This window comes from Pithys albifrons, chromosome 1 (genome assembly GCF_047495875.1).
Source record: "Pithys albifrons albifrons isolate INPA30051 chromosome 1, PitAlb_v1, whole genome shotgun sequence".
Taxonomy (NCBI): Eukaryota; Metazoa; Chordata; class Aves; order Passeriformes; family Thamnophilidae; genus Pithys; species Pithys albifrons.
In genome coordinates this window covers 62,137,696-62,159,056 of record NC_092458.1, presented here as the reverse complement: position 1 = coordinate 62,159,056, position 21,361 = coordinate 62,137,696, and the positions used below count along the sequence as shown (strand labels likewise).

At 37.3% G+C, this 21,361-nt stretch overlaps 1 protein-coding gene across 2 annotated transcripts in view; it reads right to left on the bottom strand.

Moving 5' to 3' along the window:
* Window positions 1-3,912: 3,912 nt before the first annotated feature.
* Window positions 3,913-21,361, bottom strand: part of TRPC4 (transient receptor potential cation channel subfamily C member 4) — a 141,174-nt gene continuing 123,725 nt past the window's right edge. For both annotated transcript variants that reach the window (XM_071552354.1, XM_071552361.1), the window contains exons 7-11: window positions 19,339-19,534; window positions 17,509-17,703; window positions 8,636-8,677; window positions 6,720-6,809; window positions 3,913-6,442 (exon numbers count right to left, since the gene is read on the bottom strand). In XM_071552354.1, coding sequence (XP_071408455.1) covers window positions 5,726-6,442; window positions 6,720-6,809; window positions 8,636-8,677; window positions 17,509-17,703; window positions 19,339-19,534 — 1,240 coding nt within the window. In that variant the 3' untranslated portion in view covers window positions 3,913-5,725. The remainder of the gene's footprint in view (window positions 6,443-6,719; window positions 6,810-8,635; window positions 8,678-17,508; window positions 17,704-19,338; window positions 19,535-21,361) is intronic.

The window sequence follows — 21,361 nt, the reverse complement described above, 5'->3', positions numbered from 1 at the left end:
GATTCCAAAGAACCATTGACTGAATGATTTTGTGTGAAGCAGTTGCTGAGTACATGACTCAGCACGCTGTTTTCTGTCTCATAAATTCAATTCACTATGGCTATTCCCCTTGAGATGGCATGGGAACAGAGGCATAACCTTCCTGTTCATACCATGGAGCTCAGTCTTCTGCCAAAGTGCAACTGCTGCAGGTATAAATATTTCCAATAGTCAGCAGTATTGGCCTGTAGATAATACAGCGAAAATACATAGTAACACTGTTGTAATTTACTTCTAAATTTCCCAGCACATCTCTTAAATTATAGAGATGAGTGAGAGAAGTTTTTCCATCTTGCTCTGCAATGTACTTGTCTCTGGGATGAATCATTACCTCTGTTTAATGGGATAGTTAATCTCATCTGAATATAAGGATGTGAACTAAGTAACATCTTGCTTCCAATTTTATTTCTTCTCTGTTTTTTAAACTGAGAAAGAAATATGCTAGAGAGGGGGAAAAAAAACCAACCAAAAAAAGGAGTGAAATATTTCTCTGCATTTGAACAATCACTTTGATGTTGTTATGCTTTCCTTGATATTGGTGATAGTGTCGTAGGAGATTAGTAAGAAAATCCCAGGTGAGATTCCAGAATTTGATTAATGAAAATACTTCAAATGATATTTTACTACTGTCTTTACATGTAAAATTGATTTCCAAAGTAATTTTGGGTTTTTTTAGTTTCTTATAAAAACTTCTGTCTTTCGCAGTACTAACAGCCAGTTCCGGGTTTATAATTGCTTTTATTTGGTCTTTCATCACTTGCTTCTCCTAACCATGCTGGATAAATCTTGGCTCAGTATCATACATCTGGTTCTCTCTTCATCAGCTCCCGAGTGTGAGTGTGTGGGAATATTTTAGGTTTCAGAGGTTATTCATGTTGTGCAGAAATAGAAAACAAACAAACAAGCAAAGAAAGAAGTAGCTCCCAAAATGAAGTGCTCCTTCTCCACCATACATGGTCCTTAATGAAATAAACCTCTCCAGTATTCACTTCTCTGGGGAAATATGGGCCAGATTTGGGTTAGAGTCTGAATTTCTGAGGCTCTGGATGTTTGATGTTTTGGGTTGACCTGTTGTAGACAGGCTTAAAAACTGAAACACTCTTTCACATATATAGTGTTTTTATATTTTTTGTATTATTATTATTATTCTTTATATATGACTGTTAAATGACTGTAAGTCATATCTAATGATTTGGTAAGTAAATAATTAAAACGAGCAGAGCACACCTCTCTATGTCTGAAATCCTGATACTTCCTCTATGTGGATCTGATTTCACATCAGATCCATGTGATTCAAGGGCAATGAATTAATTCTGGAAATGGTCAAGTAGTTTTAGATTTGGAAAGTTACAGTCCTGTAAAAATAAAATCAGTAGAACTAGTCCTCGGATGAGGTCTCTCATGATGGTCTCCTGATTTAGAATCTCTCAGTTCATGAAATTCTACTTAATTATTAAACACAAAGTTTTGGTGTCTTGCAAAGCAACCCAAGGAAGCAACTATATCATTTGAATAGTAGATGCTGAAAAAAAAATCTCTAAATTTACTTAATAAAAGTGAAGGGAACTAAGAATACTAATAAACACTACACTAACTCTAACTTCATAATAACAGATCTCTCTCAATTTTCTTTGCTTGCTTGTTTTTCTTGGTGTAGAACTCGTTTTAGTTAAAAACTGTTTCCATGCTTTGGTACCTGCATATGGATATTCATGCTTGGGATATGGCTGAATGATATATCTCAGTACCACATGCAATTAATTCAAATAAAACTATTTGTAGTATTCCTAGTAAACTATCCTGTATTCCTATGGACAAGGTCCCAGGTTATAATGAGATCATGTATCATAAAATATTGCACGATTTGCTCTTACTGTCTACTTTTAGAAACAAGTAGAAAAAAGATTTATTAGGGAAGTAACACAAAACAACAAAACAAAACATCAGATAGTGAAGAATAGAGGGGGAAAAAGAATGAAAATTATTTCAGAAATGAGCATTTTTGTGGGGCTGCCTGAGTTTCTCTAAATGTATCTGAGACATGCTGACACTTTCAGAAGATGGTGATGTATGCATCTCCCGACTTGTATACTCTATTTTGTATACTAAAAATATTAATCATTAACCAGAATGAGTTATTTTGCAGTTACTACTCTCATTTGGCTACATTTATGGAGCAGTCTATGCTGTCCATTGAATTTATAAAATATTAGCTCAATGCTTTCAGATGTTGTTAGGGTACTAATTGCACTACAAAACCTCATGAATCTCTGAAATCCAAAAAATCTCAGAGGATTTTTGGGGGTTACAGGGTTTGGTTGAGTTTTGTGGATTTTTTTTAAAGGGAAACTGGAGTTTAGGAATACAGTATTTCAATCTGCAAAGAGAAAGACATCTTTTTACTAACCTGCCAAATTGAAACATATGCATTCCTAGTAGGTTATTTTATCTTGTTCACTAACCATGGACTTTTATTGCCTCCTTAAAACCTTATGGAATGATTTTATCATGAATGCCTTGGGCTTTTTTTTTTTTAAAACCAGCATGACAAACAGATGTAGATGGGGCTATTCATGCTTTTTCAGTTCCACTGAAGAAAGTATATAAGCTCGTATGCATTAACTATTCATTCCATGCAATGGAAGAGTTTTTCAGGAGTTCTCCATGTGTGAGATTCCCTTGCTAATTTCCAGACTAGAAAGCATTAGTAATGGTAAGTAGTAATTAGAAAGCATTAGTGTCTTTAGAGGCTTAGCCTTTCTGGAAGCTTCTATGTTACATCTTGAGTGCTGCTTCTGTCCCTACTGTAAGCATGGCTCTCATACTCTTAAAATGCAACAGCGAGTATGTTGCTGTAAAGAGACTTCATTATCAAGAAGGTCATCATCAACTGCATTGTGAAAGAAAAGTGAGACAAAGCTGAGTAAGCACTATGGGGAACTGTTATTCATTTCATATGTCAACTATTGGAAACCTAGGTTTCCATCTCTGAGAGGGTTTTGGTTGGTTTTGGCTGCCTGCAAAGCAATGAGAGTCCACTACCATTTCAATTTAGGACACATTTTGGACTCATCTATTTTCATGGAATGAGTTGTTTATTTATCATTAAATTTAAATGGAATGGCATCAGGTCCTTACTGATGTCAAGCTTTGATCCTTAAGGATAACATAAAATAGAGCAAATGTTGATTTTAAATATGCTTTATTTAATAGACCCATGTTTCAGTATTTGGTTATTAAAAAAAAAAAAGGTATCAAAAGACTGATGAACTATTGCTATGCAGTACAGCTTGTCCCTATGACTAAGTATCCTGCCCATATGTGCAGGTCTTGCTGTTCTGTCTTGTATCTGCTCCAAGACTTAGACTGATGCCCAGCAAAATGGGGTCATGATGTGTTGCTGTGGCTAATGTTTCACATTAATGGTGTTGGGAACTTCATGCATAGGAGACACAGGCTTTTATGATGGCAGAATAATATGCAGAGCTCAAACCTGTGGTAGTTAACTGGTATTACAAACATTCTGTTCAGGCACATTTTGTCTGGAGTTGAAACCATGTGCCTGAATATATTGAAAGCCCCTTTTGAGGAAACATGGTTTGTTTTGAATTTGGCTACGGAAAGGGTAGTGAGCTTAGGACTCAAAGGTGTTACAAACCATGATGAAGAATGAGAAACTGAAATCAGTGGTGGAGAAGGACTGTTAACTGCGATATAGAAAACTTTATGACAGCATGAGACACATTTGCTTTATGGTATTTTTAGCATAAATGTAACAGTAGAAAAGAGAACTCTCTAAAAGAGTTGACCTAATAAAAATGATATGAAGGTATTCCACCATTCTTCTTATTATTTATTTCTTTTTATACTTGCAGTATTTCAGGTGCTTTCCAAACAGAAAAGCTGCAGGCCCTGCCCTGAGGAGCTTACAATCTAAAAGTGGACAAAGAGAGAGACATGAAAGGAGAGAAGGTCTACAGAGCAGTCGAGGCCAAGATGGAAATCAACCAATGGTTGAATGCATTGTTGCGAAGCTATACAAACTCTTTTCCAATTACAGTTCATATTTTCCACTTTGGTTCAACTATATCTGCTGTGACACAAACAGATGTGCAGGAAGGAAGATTTCAATATGTGAGCTCAGAGAGAGAGTAGCACTTGAGTAAAGTAGAGCTGGAAAACTCATCTTAAAGCATAGAGATGAGAGGGATTTGCCTGAATTTTCAAAACTCAGTTCAGTACAAGGACAGTTTAGATCCAGAATGATATGGCTTTGGGTCAGGTCCTACAAGGTGGAAGTAACATGTGATAGATTTCATCTGAAATGTAAATGTACTCTGTGCATTTGGAGTTTCCTTAATACAGGCTAATATGAACTACAAAATTTCTCATGGCAGGGCTAGGGAAGACTGAAATAATGACATTTCTGTGGTATATTCAGGGAGAAAAAGAATGGTGCTGAGAGATCAAGGGTGGCCATTCCTAGACCAGTTGTAAAATTACACTTTTAATAATGCAGGACAGCAGTCAACAATTACAAAGAAACAGACCATTTAATTTTAAAAATACTGGTTTTGACTAAGATGGTAAGTCACTCATCGGTTATTAAAAATACTATTACATTTTCTTTATACATTTAGGTAGTTTTTATAAAACATCCAATCAGGTTTTCCCAGATTCTGCAATTGTCAAAGAAACTCTCTTAAATCTTGCCTTTTAAAAGTTCTCAACAAATTGCCACATTTCCCCAAGTACTCAGGGGATCATTGCATGTTTGCTTATTCCTGAAGTATCTTTCTCTTAGCAAATGCAAGTGTATTGTGAAGGCAAAAGCTAATAAGCAGCTGAATATTAAAGTGCATAGGTTGTTCATGTTAGGAAAAATTAATGGTTGAAGAAGCAGTAGCTGTGGTGATTACGGATTCCTAAGAAGTAATCCATCACCAGTTTTTACCAAGCCACAGATATTTCTTTTCCTGTAAGAAACACTTTTTACAGTCTTCAACCCCTGCAAATGCATTTCTAGCAATGGTATCAGAACAGTGATACTCCTGTTGCTGTGAGGGAGAAGCTGTAATTAAATAATCAAGTAGACTGATCTTTCGTAATTTACAGGTTTTCATGTTCCTTCAATAAATAAAAGAATATAATTTAACTTTTACTTCTGTATAGCTTTTGAAACAAATCAAGTTTCTAGCAATTTAAATAAATGATTCTAATAGCTTGACATGAATTATGCTGACAGGAGCCACATATAATTATTATGGTGCCCAGAATCTTTAAACAGCCTACAAAGTTAAATAAAGGCTTACAAGTCTCTTAAGCTATTTTTTATTTGCATAGAAAAATATTTATCATAGGAGTCAACTACCATATGAGAGAAATTGCATTTGTTGTAATTGAAAAAGATAGCTAAAAAGTTTCTGTGGGTTATTGCAACAGTACAAGAATACAAGATGCTTCCATTTATTAAAAAATGTAAAACAAATCGTGAAAGCTAAAGCAGACTACAAAACAGAAGGTCCTCATATTTCTCTTGACTACTATGTTACAAGATCATGTGCCACAGTTGAGTACTATAAAGTGTAATTCTGCATTTGCTATTATAATTCTTAAAACATTGCCCCCCATCCCCAAAAGCACTATGCAAAATATATATATTTGTAAATGCTTCCTCCTGTAAGCATCACAACCTTGTTATCATGTAGTCACCCTGAACAATTGTTTCCTGTTTCCCACCAGAGTCAATGCTAATGTTCAACGACTTGTCCAGCTGATCCTGCGGTGTGGCAGGTTCTGAGTTCTGTAACTCCATTTTCTCTGTTTCTGAAGCACAAATACTTCCCTCTTCCTGTGAATCCAAAGAGTTGCTGTTATTTTGTGATTCAGCTAACATGCATTTTTTGTCAGGACTTTGGATGTTTAATTCACAGTTCATGGTTAATTCTCCCTGTTCCAGTTCATCAGTTTTCTCACATTGCTCTTCTGCCTGTTGACGGGAAACTTCTTCAGAAACAGTATATATTTTATTTGTACCCTGCTCCACAGAGTTTGTTTTTGATCGTCTGTGAAACAACCCAAAATTTTTTATGTCTGTTACAAAATTCACACGCTTTTGTTTCTCCTGAGTGGACTCTGACACCATCATTGCTGAGCCATTGCTTACATTATGCCCTTCAGAGGCAATATTGGCTGATCGTGGGTGAATCATGGTTGTTATGTCAAAAAGGCTGAAGGGTTTTTTCTTTCCTTTCTTGTTCCCTTCACTCTCACTATTTTCTTCATTTTCTGACAGAGAGCCAGTGTCCTTGTTCATCTTTGCAGTCTGCAAATTAGGCAGCTTGCTTCCTTTCAACAAACCCAGGACTTCAAAGCGAAAGCTGGAAATATCTTGTTTTAGCTCCTAAAAATTGCGAAGAAAGATGAAACATCAAAACATGAAAGCTAATTTGACTTTTCCTTTTGTAATTAAAAAAAAAAAAAGAAAGCAAGAAAGGTTTATGCTAGGGATCAGTAATACACTTCATCATCTGGAAAATACCTGGTATCTTCAAGGTATAAGAACTTGCTGTAGGAAGCAAGTTATATGCTACCTGAACAATTGAGTGTGAAAAATATGAATCACACTCTTATCTTAATAAAACACTAAATCACTAATAAACATAAAAGTAAATGTGTACCTTAAAATTTTCTTCTGTCAATCCTTCCTCAGTTTTGGCATCTCTTATCATTGCTGCAACGTACCTCTTAACCAGATTTCTCATAACTTCCTAAAAATATAAAGTACTGTGTTAGCTTTCTTGGTATTAGTTACAGTCACAGGGTCTGCTTGGGCTTTCTGTGCTTTAGGAACATGATAAAAATGTACAAACCTTAGATCTGTTTGAAAATTTGTTCTGCTTTTTGATGGAAAGTACTAATGTTTATTAGCCTGAGAAGGGTTATGTTAGGTTTGACCAAAGGTCTGTCTCATGTCAGTAATGTGCAGTCTGACAGTGGAGAGTAAGTCTAGTGCAGTTGTACAATGTTATTTCCAGTTATTCTCTCTCAAGCTTCCTGTGCTGTGAGATTCATTGACTTTCTGACGGAAATGATAGGTCTAGGTTTAACTGGCTCTGTCAGGTTTTCCTACACATTTTGAACTCATGTAAACTTTCAGCATTCAGAAATCCTCTGCCAATGCACTCCCCAGTATAACTGGTGTAAGATTTCATTTGGGGTTTTGTTTACTTTTTAACCTGGACTCTGATAGTTTCCATTGTTGTCTTCTACTTCTAAAAATCCTAGAAATTACTTAGGTTGGAAAAGATTCACGGAGGCTGTCTGATTCAGCTCAGGGCCATGCCCAGTGAAGCGCTGAATACCTCCAAGGATGAAGAAGCTGCAGTCTCCATCAACAACTTTTTCCAGTTCTTTACTTCCCCTCACTTTGAAGATGGTACTCCTTACCTTACAGAATTTCCCTTTCTGCATTTTGTGTCCATTGAGTCCTGTACTTTTGCTGTGTACTTTGAAGAAAAATCTGGCTCCTTGTCTCTAACCACCCACCATGTTTTTTAAGACAGCATTTATATTCCCCTTCACCTTCTCCAGGCTGAAATCCAAACCTCTTTTATGTCAGCCCTCTAACCATTTTGGTGGCCCTTTGCTGGATTCCTTCCAGTTTGTTAACATCTCTGTTATAGTGTTGGGCCCAAACAGGACACACTGCTCCAGATACAGCGCTACAAGTGTGGGCTGGAGGAGAATAATCTCTTTCCTCAAAGGGCTGCTTACAGCCTTACTAATGCAGTGTGGTACGTGTGTGGCATTCAGTTTACAGATAAATAGTAAGCAGCTGCTCTGTGTTCACCTTCCCCTTGATTTTATAGATCCCTGTTTTTACTTTCCACAGCTGTCTTTTTCAGGTTGGAAAAGTCCTAGTTTTCCTAGTTATTTCCCATATGGAATTCATTAATTTCCAAAACTACAGCCCACATCTTGTTTAACTTGTAGCCCTTCTAACACACACACCAAAAAAAAAAAAAAAAAGGAAGCTGAAAATCATTCCTTGTGTTACGATAATCTCACAAAATCAGAACCTGAAGAAGGCATGATTAATAAGAGGAACTGATTACAGGGGATCCAGGCAGAGGGGTTATTAAGGGACAGAAAATTGTCTATGGGAGACTAGAGCTGGAGAGATGAAGAGCAGATTCTGATGGAGCATGTCAGTGAGCATGTCATAGATTCTGATGAATCCTGGCAGGGAGGTGGGACTATGTGTTTGCGTTTTTAAAGGCAACCCATGTTACAGTAGGCAAAATACTGGTTAGCATGTTTATTGCTCTAGAAAATACCCTATTACTTCTAAAAGAATATAATCATACTCCTCAATTTTTTTATTTTTTTGAACACCAAAATTACTAAGGTCATTTGCTGAAGGGGAAATTAGTATGAAATTTATGTGGGTTATTTTTTAAAAAAAATTATCTTTCTTTTCTACTTTTTCATGAAATTCTTCCTCCCCATTCCTCCCCCCTCCCTCCCCCCTCCCCCGAAGACATTCTGGAGTCATAGTAAAAGAACTGCCCAAAAACTAAACATAGGCCTGTACCTGGTATTGATGATGTCTTCTCAAATTGTCAGCTGCACGTCTCTGAAAAATAGAAAAAACAAACAAACACAAAAAATTTAATCCATGTCTGGAAGTAAAACACTTAACCACAACAAAACAGCAGGTCTTTGTATTATGTAGTGTCTAGCAAGCTGTGAGAAATGGTTAAAGTCTGTTGAAAAATGATAGTGGTGGAGCTAAGTCTATCATTTGCTTTACAGAAAGGAGAATGCTGCTGTTGGAAAGAGGATTTTCTACATTTTCATCTAATTCTGTTATTCCAGCATTATCATGGTTGTGGTGGGGCAGCCAGGTCACTGCTTGCAGAGCCCCAAGGTCTCTGATCTGAGATAGAAGGGGAACAATGGGATCATGTCACTCACTTGCACAGGCTTAAGCATATTTTACTGAATTGAGAAAAGTTTGACTTATGTCAAGTTAGATTTTTCTTGGAGGTGCAGAGCAAGAGAACAGGAGTCAATAGACTTGCAGGAAGGGAAATTCTTCTAAGGAAAATCAACACAGGGGGTTAGCAAAACCATGATGTTCACAAGACACTTGCTATGGCTCTTAATACCTCATTTAAGATAAAGCTAACCAAACCCTGAACTATAAAACTATATTAAAGAGAGTTCTCTGTTATAAACAGTCATAGAGAAGTGTATGGAAGAAGGAATTTTAGCTTTCAACACAGTTTGGTGTCAATAAGAGGGGAGAGTAAACAGGAAAGTAATTCTGAAGAGAAGCAGCAAAAAGAAATGTGTTAGGATGCAACAATGGTACATGCTTCAAGTAGGTGTTTCATTAGATTATACTGCTATAACTAAGAAGACAGGGAGAAAAAATCCCCCTGAATTACGGTTATCCTGTAATTACTGTTGTCTTCAATCATATATTGAGTACCACATCCCTGTCTCCTACCCTAAATATCCCTGACTGGTGAAAGAAAGATTTACAGCTTTAATTGGGGTTAATATATCTGATGCTGACAAGAAAAGAATGTGTCTGACCACTGACTGTATTTCTACAAAACTGAACACTTACAGCAGCTTAAAACAGGAAAAGAACATCCAAGGTACTTGTTAAAATTGACCTCAGTTGCATAATGAGGCAGGCACAGTAAGTTATTTTGTCATATTCTTTTATTTGAAAGACGTGATTAACAATTTCCCTGTACTTGCAGTTAGTTAACACTTCAAGGTTGATTTCTTGTTTGCAGTTAATATGAGGGATACCATGGTTGTGTTTGGGCTTGGCAAAAAATAATAGAAAGGGGGAAAATCATTATTTTTTAATCAGTCTGAACAGCCAATGTGGGGTAGGGCTTTATACATAAGCATCTTGCCTTCAGTGTTTTTTCAGGTCATATTTCTGTATCTATGCTTATCCAAAGAGAAGATGGAAATTCTTTGTGTTTAAGGGTGGAGGGATGGGTGAGCCTGCCCATCACCAGGGCCGAAGGGGCAAAAGAGCCATGGGAAGGCTGGTACCCTCCTAACACCCATCTTTAGCCCATTTTTAGAATAAAATCTCATTTTTTGCAGTTGACCACACGATGGAGATGTTTCATTCCTGCTGAGAGAGCACTAAAAGAGTCTGTGGCTAAGAGAGCTCTCAACAACAGATCTGACTCAGAGGTAAAGGGAAAAACACTTCAAGGTGTAATTGAAACACACTTCAGGTAAAATTAATAACTCCTATAAATAAAACAAATGCTGTCTGGCAGAATATTTTCTGCAGCTGCTGTCTGCTCAGTTTTATTGTACAGTGAAATGTGAAACAAATGCATAGGTTTAATTTTGTAACTATAATAAGAAATACCTAAAACATGCTTATCTTTATTTTGGAAACTCCCAGAAAGAGAGGCTATGGCTTCTCTCCTCAATGCAATGCCAAGTGCAATTTGGAATGACTATGTAAAAATATTTATTTATCCATACCACTGAGAAGCTGAAAGAAAATTGATTTTATTGTATGTTTTCATACATAGTCACATACTTGCTGCAGAGGGAATTATGCACAGATGTAACCTATCAATGTTATTACTCCATCAGTTCTCTATCTCCTGTTTAATTGTTTGGGTTCAGTCTCCCATTCATAATCATCTTCTGATTTCTTCTGAAAGCAGAATGAATCTTTGCCTAAACACATCTGAAAATCAAGATATTCACTGTAAATAAAATATCATTAACACTCATATTGTTCTTACTTAGTTCTCAGCTGGCCTGCTTTCTTCTACCCAGTTATAGTCTAATTTGAGGTTTAAAATTTGTTTAGAGTAACCATTGTGCTATCTGCATGACGAAAGTGAAAAGTATGGCTGGCAGAGGGATAAAAGACAAATGCGACTAAAAATAACAACAAGGGGAGAAATGCCCTTCTGATGACAATGTTGAATGAGATAATGAAACTGAAGGGGATACTCCTATCACATTCCAAAAGGGGGCATTAAGATCCTTTAGGAAGCACCACTAGTACTGATGCTTATTTTGATCTTCCTGTTCATGTCATTCCTAGTAATTTGCATTGTTTGGAAAAAAAATTTCTTTAGCAGTCAAAAATTTGATAATGTTGGATTACTTCTTCTGAAGTGTTTTATCAAAATTACATCATTCATAAAGCAGGAATTCAGACAAGGTCTGCATTTGACCTCAAACTCCTTAGGGATAAAGGTCCAGAAAATGTAACTATTATCTGAAGTCATGGGATATATTCCTCATTTAGATTAGAAACATCACATCACTAGTGGTGTTCCCCAGGGTTCTGTGTTGGGTCCAGTCCTGTTTAACATCTTTATTGATGATTTAGATGAGGGGATTGAGTCCATCATCATCAAATTTGCTGATGACACCAAGTTGGGAGGGAGTGTCGACCTGCTGGAAGGCAGGAGGGCTCTGCAGAGGGATCTGGATAGACTTGCGAGATGGGCTGATTCCAATGGGATGAAGTTCAAAAAGGCCAAGTGCTGGGTCCTGCACTTTGGCCACAACAACCCCCTGCAGCACTACAGGCTGGGCACAGAGTGGCTGGAGAGCAGCCAGGCAGAAAGGGACCTTGGGGTACTAATTGACAGGAAGCTCAACATGAGCCAACAGTGTGCCCAGGTGGCCAAGAAGGCCAATAGGATCCTGTCCTGTATCAAAAATAGCATGGCCAGCAGGACCAGGGCAGTGATCCTTCCCCTGTACTCTGCATTGGTGAGTATTGTGTTTAGTTCTGGGCCCCTCAGTTCAGAAAAGATATTGAGGTGCTGGAGTGGGTCCAGAGAAGAGCAACAAGGCTGGTGAAGGGACTGGAGCACAAGCCCTATGGGGAGAGGCTGAGGAAGCTGGGATTGTTTAGCCTGGAGAAGAGGAGGCTCAGAGGTGACCTCATCACTGTCTAGAACTACCTGAAGGGAAGTTCTAGCCAGGTGGGGGTTGGTCTCTTCTCCCAGGCACTCAGCAATAGGACAAGGGGGCACAGGCTCAAGCTCTGCCAGGGGAAATTTAAGTTGGATATCAGAAAAAAATTCTTTCCAGAGAGAGTAATCAGGCATTGGAATGGGGTGCCCAGAGAGGTGGTGGATTCACCATCCCTGGATATTTTAAAACGCAGATTGGACGTGGCACTGAGTGCCATGATCTGGTAAATGGACTAGAGTTGGACCAAGGGTTGGACTCGATGGTCTTGGAGGTCTTTTCCAACCCAATCGATTCTATGATTCTGTGATCAAAAGGATTAGAATTTATCTGTGTTAACAAAGAGGTTTCTTCCTGAGATGGTCCCTGGCTATAAAACACTCCAGACTACTGATTTCCATGCAGGTGGAAAATATTATCTCTTCGCTCAACTTTCAATGGCATACATTACAGAGAAATTACAACATGCTTATATTGACTTAGAAGTTGCATCATTTTCCATTGTGTTAATAAAAGAATAGGAGAATGGAGAAGGAGATTTTCTCTGACAAATGAGAACAAAATTGTGTAGGATACTTAGAAAATGGCATAAAAATCTGGATAGCTGAAAAAGAGGTAGGAGCTTATTTAAACATCAGATGCACACACACAAAAAATAATTACTGAAGAAACCTTTCCATTTCTCCTCTGAAATACTTAAAATTATAGGCAAAACACTTTTCAGTGACTGATCAGATGTAAAGAAGAACGTAATTTGAGGAAAACAGTAAAATTTATTCCTGTGGGATTAGAGTTTCTTTTCCTAAATATCTTTTTTGAGCTAGCAATGGATTCCATGTGGCCAGCAGGAGTAGCATTGACACACCCCAAAGCCTTGTACAGTCAGGAAAATGTCAGCATAATCAATAGAATACATTACTAATCTGGGTTTTGCAAAAGTGAGCTGACAAAATTAACAGAGCTAATACATACACAGAGAGAGAGAGCAGCACACACTGTTATTTCAGAGTTTCAAGTGTAGGAGATAACTGTGATAATAGCTAAAGAGAATGATGCATACCTGGGATATATCAAAATGACAGAATATAAAAATGTGCTGAACTCTGAATCTGAATGGTAGAAGTGCTCTGTCTGATTCATAGCAGAGATGAAAATCACATATAAGCATCCCAACCTTCCTTCAGCTGTAGTTGTGGCTAGAGAAGCTGCCATCAGCATGGGCATATACTGTGTTGCTTGAGAGGAAAAACCTCTCTCTTGAAAAACCTCCCCTTGGCTTCACCACCCACTGCTTCAGCTGTCCTAGTGCAACAGAAGATAGAAGAATCGTGGAACTGACATCTTGGGAGAAGCAAATCAATTGGCTTTCTTCAGAGGCACCTCACAGCCCTACAGACCCTGTTCTTGCCCATGATAGTTTTGTTATAAAAAGTAATATGGAGGGTCCTTCCAAGCAACCATGTCATATTTACTAACATTTCTCTTCTTCCTACAAGCCTGATAAATCCTTTCATCAGCATTTATACTGTGAACTATCCTGACCTTGAACCCTTTCTTTACATGTTCTGCCTGCATATACTGAACTCTCAAGTGTACGCATATATAAATTTTACAGTGGACTGTTGACACATTCAATACATTGTTGATTCAGTTCTAGCTTGTGATTCCCAGTTCTTTGGTACTAAGATTTCTTGTGCAGAAATCATACATGATCCTTGCCAGCTCCATTTTATCATCTGTTTTGCATCCTCTTGCACTGACTCACACTTTGGATGCACACTATTGCTTTTTCTACTGGAAAACACCATAGTATGTCACTGCTGATTAGTGCTTCCTGACAGGAAAGTTAACATTCAGAAATTTCAGAACAGAATGTTTTGAAATCTGAGTTCTTCCTTACAGATAATGCGGCATCCATATATCCATATAGCTAACAAAAGAAAAGCAGTTTATATTGTTTTGGTTTTTCCAGTCCTCGTTGAGGAAAGGATTCAGAGTTTATAATGCAGGACTCAGTGAAAAGGAGTAGGTCTCAACAAAGCTTATCTTCTAGCTCTGAAGACAAAGTTATTACATGGGAGATTCCAGTGAGCTGATGTCAGAGAGCTGTCATTGGAGATCCTTGAACAAAAGTCAAAGAAAACTCACTTCTGGTTGAAAGTTCATAGAGGTTCCAAATTTAATTTGTGATGTAGCTTGTTGGGACAATTGAAGAAGTTCTAGGAAACCAAGGCTCAACTGCGGATGATGGGAATGTTTTTCAAAATCAGAAAGTAGTGCATTCCCACAAGACAAACTGCAAGATCACCATGGTGTGTCCATTTGTTTTCTGATGACTTAACCTTTTGGGGAAGAGCCAGTTAACAGCATTTGGTTTGCATCTATCCAATGTGGAAATCAGACAGCATAGTGCATACCCACATCTTACTCTTTTTTGGAGCTTGGATGCACAGCTAGGCCTGGAAATTGCAAAATGTTCCAAATTCAGATAGCCCCAACAGGGCTTCCTGTCATGCTGAGGAGATATCTGAAGAACTTCATAGTTTTATGAGATGCTCATATGGTGGATTGAATCTGCCTGGTCAGCCACAGTCACTCATTTTTGCCAGGCAGCTGAAAGTCTGGTTGTCATGGTGGCTGTGCTGGTGAGCTCTTTGCTTCAGAGGGGTTTGGATGGATATGGCCCTACTGTCTCACATGCTTTAAGAATTCCACTTTCATCAAGCAATTTTTTAAAAACTTTACAGAAATTAACTAAAAATGTCCCACATCTCTTCCTTGCTGATCTTCTCCACTCTCAAACAGTTCAGTAATTAATGGTTCACATACATATCATAAGGAAGCCAGATTCAGCATCTTCTCTTACGTTCTCCCAAGAGAGCACCTTAACCCATGCAAGCTCTTAACGACCTTGAGATGGAAATATCTCCTGTCAGAGCTGTTATATTTGGAGTAAATAATTAAATACCCACTGGAGAAAAGAAGTGAACTTGGGTATCCCTTAGCCCAAGCTATTTGCTTTACATGGCACCTGCTCCTTCTTTCTTCAAATAGAAATTCCACCCTGAAGCTGAAAAGTCTTTCCTGACATAAGCTTCTTTGAAACTGGAATATATTAATTAAAAAGATAGGGAGTTACAGATTCTGTATTTTTTGTCATTAAAAAAAATTCTTTTTTGAAAAATTCTTAAGTAGCTCTGTGACTAGACTGCCTGCCTTTTGACCCTTTGCTGCACCAAATGCAAGACATGGATTTCTAGAAGGTGGAATTCATGTACCCTAGCAGGAGGTAGCTCCAGGAAGCAGGGGATGCTCTTTCCTCACCATGCCATTTGGCATAGGGCTGGGAGCACCTCATAGTTTTCTTTATTAATCTACAGATCCAGGAATCAGTTTACTCACAGATCTACTGTTTGAGAAGGTAAGAAAAAGGAAACAAAAAGTCCTTATCCTGGATGGAAAGTCTGACAAAAACTATTGCCCTGAAGGTTTAGCTGGGATGTATAAGGGCATTCTAGATGTGTCTCAGTCGAACAGGGATATTTTGTTAATCAACTCTCTGCTATACACTGGCATCATGACATATAATTTTAATATCACTCTATCAGTTTACACTAGCTAATCATCCCTGCCAAATGTTTAGCAAATGCCTAGAAGCATTGTGCACTCTCTCCCACACACAAGTACATCACTCTCTGTCTTGATTTTCTCTTTCTAACAAAATCTCATAGTTTTTCTCTCCTGTTAGTCTACACATTTACTTCTTTTCCTTCCTACATTGCACAGAGATGTTTTATTCTTAAAATCATTCCCCTCTCATGCTAGTTAATGTTATTTTCTAAATTTCTATATGAATCAATGTTTGTCTCTCTTTACTGCTTTTCTAATATTATTTTAATGGGTTTTATTCAGTATGTGTTTCTCATAGTCATTACTGCTTTGTTTTAATGTCATTCTCATGCTTACAGTCTTCCATTTCTGTCTGTTTCTTTCCTGTGGACAAGTATGACAGCTAAGTGAAGCAATTTTCATTTCACATCACACAAACTGGCCAACCAGATCAGTGTATTGCAATAAGCTTGAATGGACGCTTTCTACAAAGAGGACAAAATTTATTCATCAGCTTAGTAATTGTGAATTAGCTTTATATGTCACTGTTCTTCTTTATCATATATCTGTAGACTGATGTGAACTTGTTCCTCCAAGTATATCTAGAGATGTAGTGAATTCTAGGATATGACAGGAGAGTAGGTGTTAAAACCTTATCCTTATTACTCACTTACCAAGAAATAGGGAAGAAATAAAATGTTGATATAGTAATGCTCCATCAAAGAATTGTATCATATCCCCTGGCTTCTGGGAAGGAAATGAATGGAAGATTTTCTTCCAGGGTCAACAGCATGGCGACTACATTCCTTTCTTTTTCCCCTTACCCACAATCGACTCATATTCTCACTTAATGCTCGGCTATCTGAGTTCCTAACAGACCTGAAAACATTTATATTGCCCAAACCCCTATGGAATAGAGAAAAGTGCACTTATCCACATCTTACCCAGAACAGGGTTTTTTTCACTCTGGAGTTGGCTAAATGCAGTCTAGTTACTAAGGTACTGACTTGCTCATGGGCAATGCAGAAAACATAACTAGAGAGAGTTATTTATTGGTGGATTAGGATGCTGCCTGGATATTTGCTCTGACAATTCAGAAAACTGTGTTGCTGACTGAGGTGCCTCAACTAGATGAAGTTAGGAGGGACAATTTGAATTTGTTTTACCCACTGGTACCAGAGAAAGTATGTGTCTGAGAGATCACACAGGCATCTGCTGAATCCAGGTGCTGAGTCTTGGTCTCCTTGTGTATCTTTTCCCTTGTATTTTTTCCCGTATAAATTCCACTGCTAATGAGCAGTAATAGAATTGGGTACCAATGTGATTCTGAAATAGCTCTACATGTAAATTCAAGTAAATAAGTGCCATTACCTTTCAACATGTTTTCTTTAATGAGAACAGCTTTGGTAAGAATGCTTTTATGGTAAACCAATTTCATTACATGTAAAGAACAGAGACAGAAAATAACCCATGATGAATATTTTTTATGAGTCTGTCGTTCATGATATGTCAAATAAGCATGAAAAGTGACACTTGAGCTGGAGATCATCAACCAACAATTCTGTCACTGGTATACAAGTATATACATTTGATCTCTTGTGTTTTGTATTGATTTTAATTTTTCTTGCATTATCTGTAGAAAAGGCACAGTCATGGTTAATATTGTCATTGCACAGGGATAAGATGATGCTTTCTCTTCAGTCAAATACACTGATATGAGTGTAAAAAGGAAACATTCTCTGTTAGAATTATTCTCTAACTCCTGTGCACATTATTTGACAGTTCGAATGCTCAATAAGCCGAGAAAGACTCATCTATATAGCAAAAAGGAAGACTACAGGCAGAGTAAATCCCACAACTTACCCCTATTGTTCCAAAACTTTCGGGCTTTCTTCTAATTTTTTTCTTGCAAAGGTGTCTCCATAACCATTTAATCAGATACCACAGAGACTTTGGGCTTGGTATGACATTAAAAGGAGTGGGCAGAGTTCCTCCTTCTTCAAAGTAACTCATCCAGAGTTTTGTTCGAGCAAACTTCCACTCAATGTCTGCATGGTCCTGCACACAAGAAACACATCAGCACAGGTGTTGCTGTAATTAAGGATATGAAACAAACCTCTACAGAAATCTGAAAAACTAAAACTGGAACAACCCTGAAATACTAATAAATTGTCTTGCTAAAATACTACCATCTTCTTTTGACAGGAGATCTTTAACAGAAAGCAAAGCTAAGCTGCTTTACTTAAGTAGAGATGCTCAATATGTAAAGTATATAACTAGTTATAAGCACTTCTAGCCCTCACAAGCTACCTTTTAAATTATTAAGTCCCTCAAAAAACTGAAAGGGTAATTACCAGGAGAAAAAAACTACATTTTGGGAAGAAATGTTTTATTACAAAAGCAATTCATCATTATTCCACATAGATCAGTCTAATTAATGCTGCTCTGCAGCAGCTTCTAGAAGACAGTAAGTTACATACATTTTCTTTTACTAATTTCCAGCACCTAAAATTCACAAAGAAGTAATTGAACAGATCATGAGGCTACTAAAACTGCTGAGTCAAATATCTTTTTTCTCCTACTTCACAAGTCAATATTTGAAATAGGTTGCGGGGAGGGGTTTTTTATTTTTATTTGAAATTTTGGGGTTTTTTTTGATTCCATATAGTATTGTATAATTCTGGAAAGTTTGGAAAAATCAAAACTAAAGTTCATGGAAAGATTTCTAAATCCTAGCAGTTGAAAAAGAAGTTTAAATCACTAATATTAGATTTGGATAAAAAACATAGTAGCCAGGTCTAGCCCTAGCCATACAGTAATCAAAAGAGCAATTTAGAATTTGTAGAAGGAAAAGTATACTGTCTACAACCCGAGAATGGTGAATGGTATAATTGTGCACCAGACTTTGCCAACTAGTGTTATAAAAATACAGGTAGTCAGTATTTATTTTGTGAGAAACTTGTAATTTCCAGATTAGAAAAAAAGGCACATTTTAAAATTTTAAAACTGTGAAGCTTTCTTTTATTTGTTTGCTTTTTGCATGGTCATATTTGAATTATCATATGATGAATCAGTGTTTATTTTCTTTATTCTCCCTAACAGACAGTTGAGAAATAAAAATAAGTGAATAGGTCTGATAAGGATAAAGACATTTTTCATTAAAGGAGAAAACAGAACACGGCTGAATGAGATGGCATTTTACTAAATCGCTAATGGGTCCACAACTGTTCATGAAACATGGGCATCCAATTTTTGTTAACTGTATATTCATGTATTTTTATGCCAGATAAAAATAAAAAAGTAACAGCCTGTCAAATGTTAGCAAATATATTAAAAATGAAGCAGAAACAGTGGGCAGTGTCTTTCTTAGAAGTAGTCCTGCACAGTGCAGCTTGGGAAGGACTGTAGCCTGTCTCTTGCCAGAAGCATCGGGACATCCTTATCAACCCACAAGCTGGCTTCTTTGTAAAGGTCAGCTCTTCCCCATTCAGTGTTGTGGGAAGATTCCTCTCTACCCATTCCACCCTGGATTTGGTTCCTGTGTCCTTCCAGAACAGTGCAGAAGAATTAGAATAAATTAGAAAAGTTATCTCAGTGTCCTGTCTGTAACAAGTTTTACTGCCAGAGAAAAGGGATGTAGGAATAGCGAGAAGGTATATGTCATAAGTGATCTAAGAATAAGGAACAACTTACAGCAATAAGTTGGTAAGAATTATTCATCATGGCTATTAGCATGTTGAGTAGAACAACCAGAGATATTACATTATATGTACCAAACATGGTGGCTCCAACAAATTCGGTAAATTCATGCCTTGCTTTCACATTGGTCACATAGAGATTGATGAGTCCAAATATAGACCAAAATAATGACTGTAGCGTTTCAAATAATCTGAAAAACAAAACCCAAAAGCAATAGCTGTATAACAACAACACATTTAGTTTTCATAGTGTTCAGTTTTCCCAAAATGCACAGAAGTCCTTGACTATACTTAGGGGAATGATATTTAAAACAGTATAGTCAACATAGATGGAATACCTTTCCAGGGAAAAAATTGCCTGATGTTTCAAATATGAGCCTCTAGATATACAATACAGAATCTAGAAATAAGCCTTCAAGCAAAAGTCTGATTTTGTTCAAACTTCAGGGGGATATAGTTTCAGATATCTTATATGAGGGACACCTTCCCTTGAAGCATTTTGGCCTTTTGCCTTTACTGAAGGGGGTAGAGTAAGGATCCAAAAATAACTCCTGGTGTTTCACCAGGATGCTGAAAGAAGTATGGTATCCTCATACCTAGTCAGTTTATGCAATTCTGGTTTCTGTTGAGAGCCACTGAGATAAAAGGGGTTGTATAATTAGAAAGACATTATTATCATTAGCATATGTTTTGTTTAGCAAAGAAGGCAGACATAAAAAAGACAAGCATGCTGCTCTCAAAAGAAACTTGTGCTTTTATAACTGAAGTATATTGTATTCCCTTAGAGAAGTTTGGGAGAACAGCTAGGAAGCTAGTAACAATGACAAACTTTGAAAAATAATCCTCTGCAACTAGATAGCTTGAAAAATTTTCACTTATGTACAATATTCTACTACAGTGTCATAAGCACGCCCCTATTTAGGCTTTTCACTCCTCAAAAGTTTGGAACAAATTTTTCTGCATATCTTGGCCCCTATCTTAACTGGAGTGAATATTCCCTGTGGCCTCTCTCTGGCTCCTTCACCCAGACATCAGAAGCAGGTTACCCAGAGGGGATGTGTGTGCTTTCCCTACTGCACCCAGAGCAGGGAGGCTCCTGAACTGCAGGGACTCATACCACCCTGCATCATCCCACACACTGGGATGTACTGTCCAGAGCTGGACAAAATGTAACCCTTCAGTCCCCTTCCCACCAAGTGGTATCATCTGTGAAACATTGTCATGCAACCCTGTACAGCTCTGTCCTATAGAGATAACCTGAGAGGGCAGTGCTCTTCCACTTATAGAAACTCCTCTAATACTGTTCCTGTAATACAGTGTATATGAGTGGTGAAGTACTGCTCTGAAGCCTCTTGTATGGTTTACACTTGTCTGAGCACAAACTGAACAACAACTATTTTCCCCTCCTCACAGTTGCTGAAAAAGTTCATAAGGCATCACAGTTTGCCTTGAGACCTACCTCTGACGCAAGTACCAGTAGTCCCTGTTATTTTCCAGATTAATAATATTGTTTCCCTTAATGCTGAGCTCTGTAAAATTTCCCTGTGCTTTTCTGTTAAGATCACATAAAGTTTAGACCTGCGTAGATGTTAATAATATGTAAGATAAATACGTTGTGCCTGAGAAAAACTAATAGATTAAGATGATATAAAGACTGCTATTTTTATAAAATGTTTTACTTTGAGAAGGAATATATTTATTGGTAATAAATATATTTTTAAAACAGCCTAGATATTACAGAAATTAGTAGGGAACAGACATTTAGTGCAGGACTTGATCCAGGTTGGAAGTTGAAAGACCAAATAGAGAATTAGTGTTCATTTCAATAGTACTTTGATACTACAGATGAAATAAAAACCAGAATGAAGTAAAATTGATTTTAAAATGAAAGAAAAAAATACTTTATAACAGAAATTAGAATGGAAATTTGATTGTGTGGAGTAGGGTCAGTAGAAAATTGGACCACGTATTTTTTGCCTGCCTCAGTTTATCATATTTACAAGCAATCTTCATGTTTT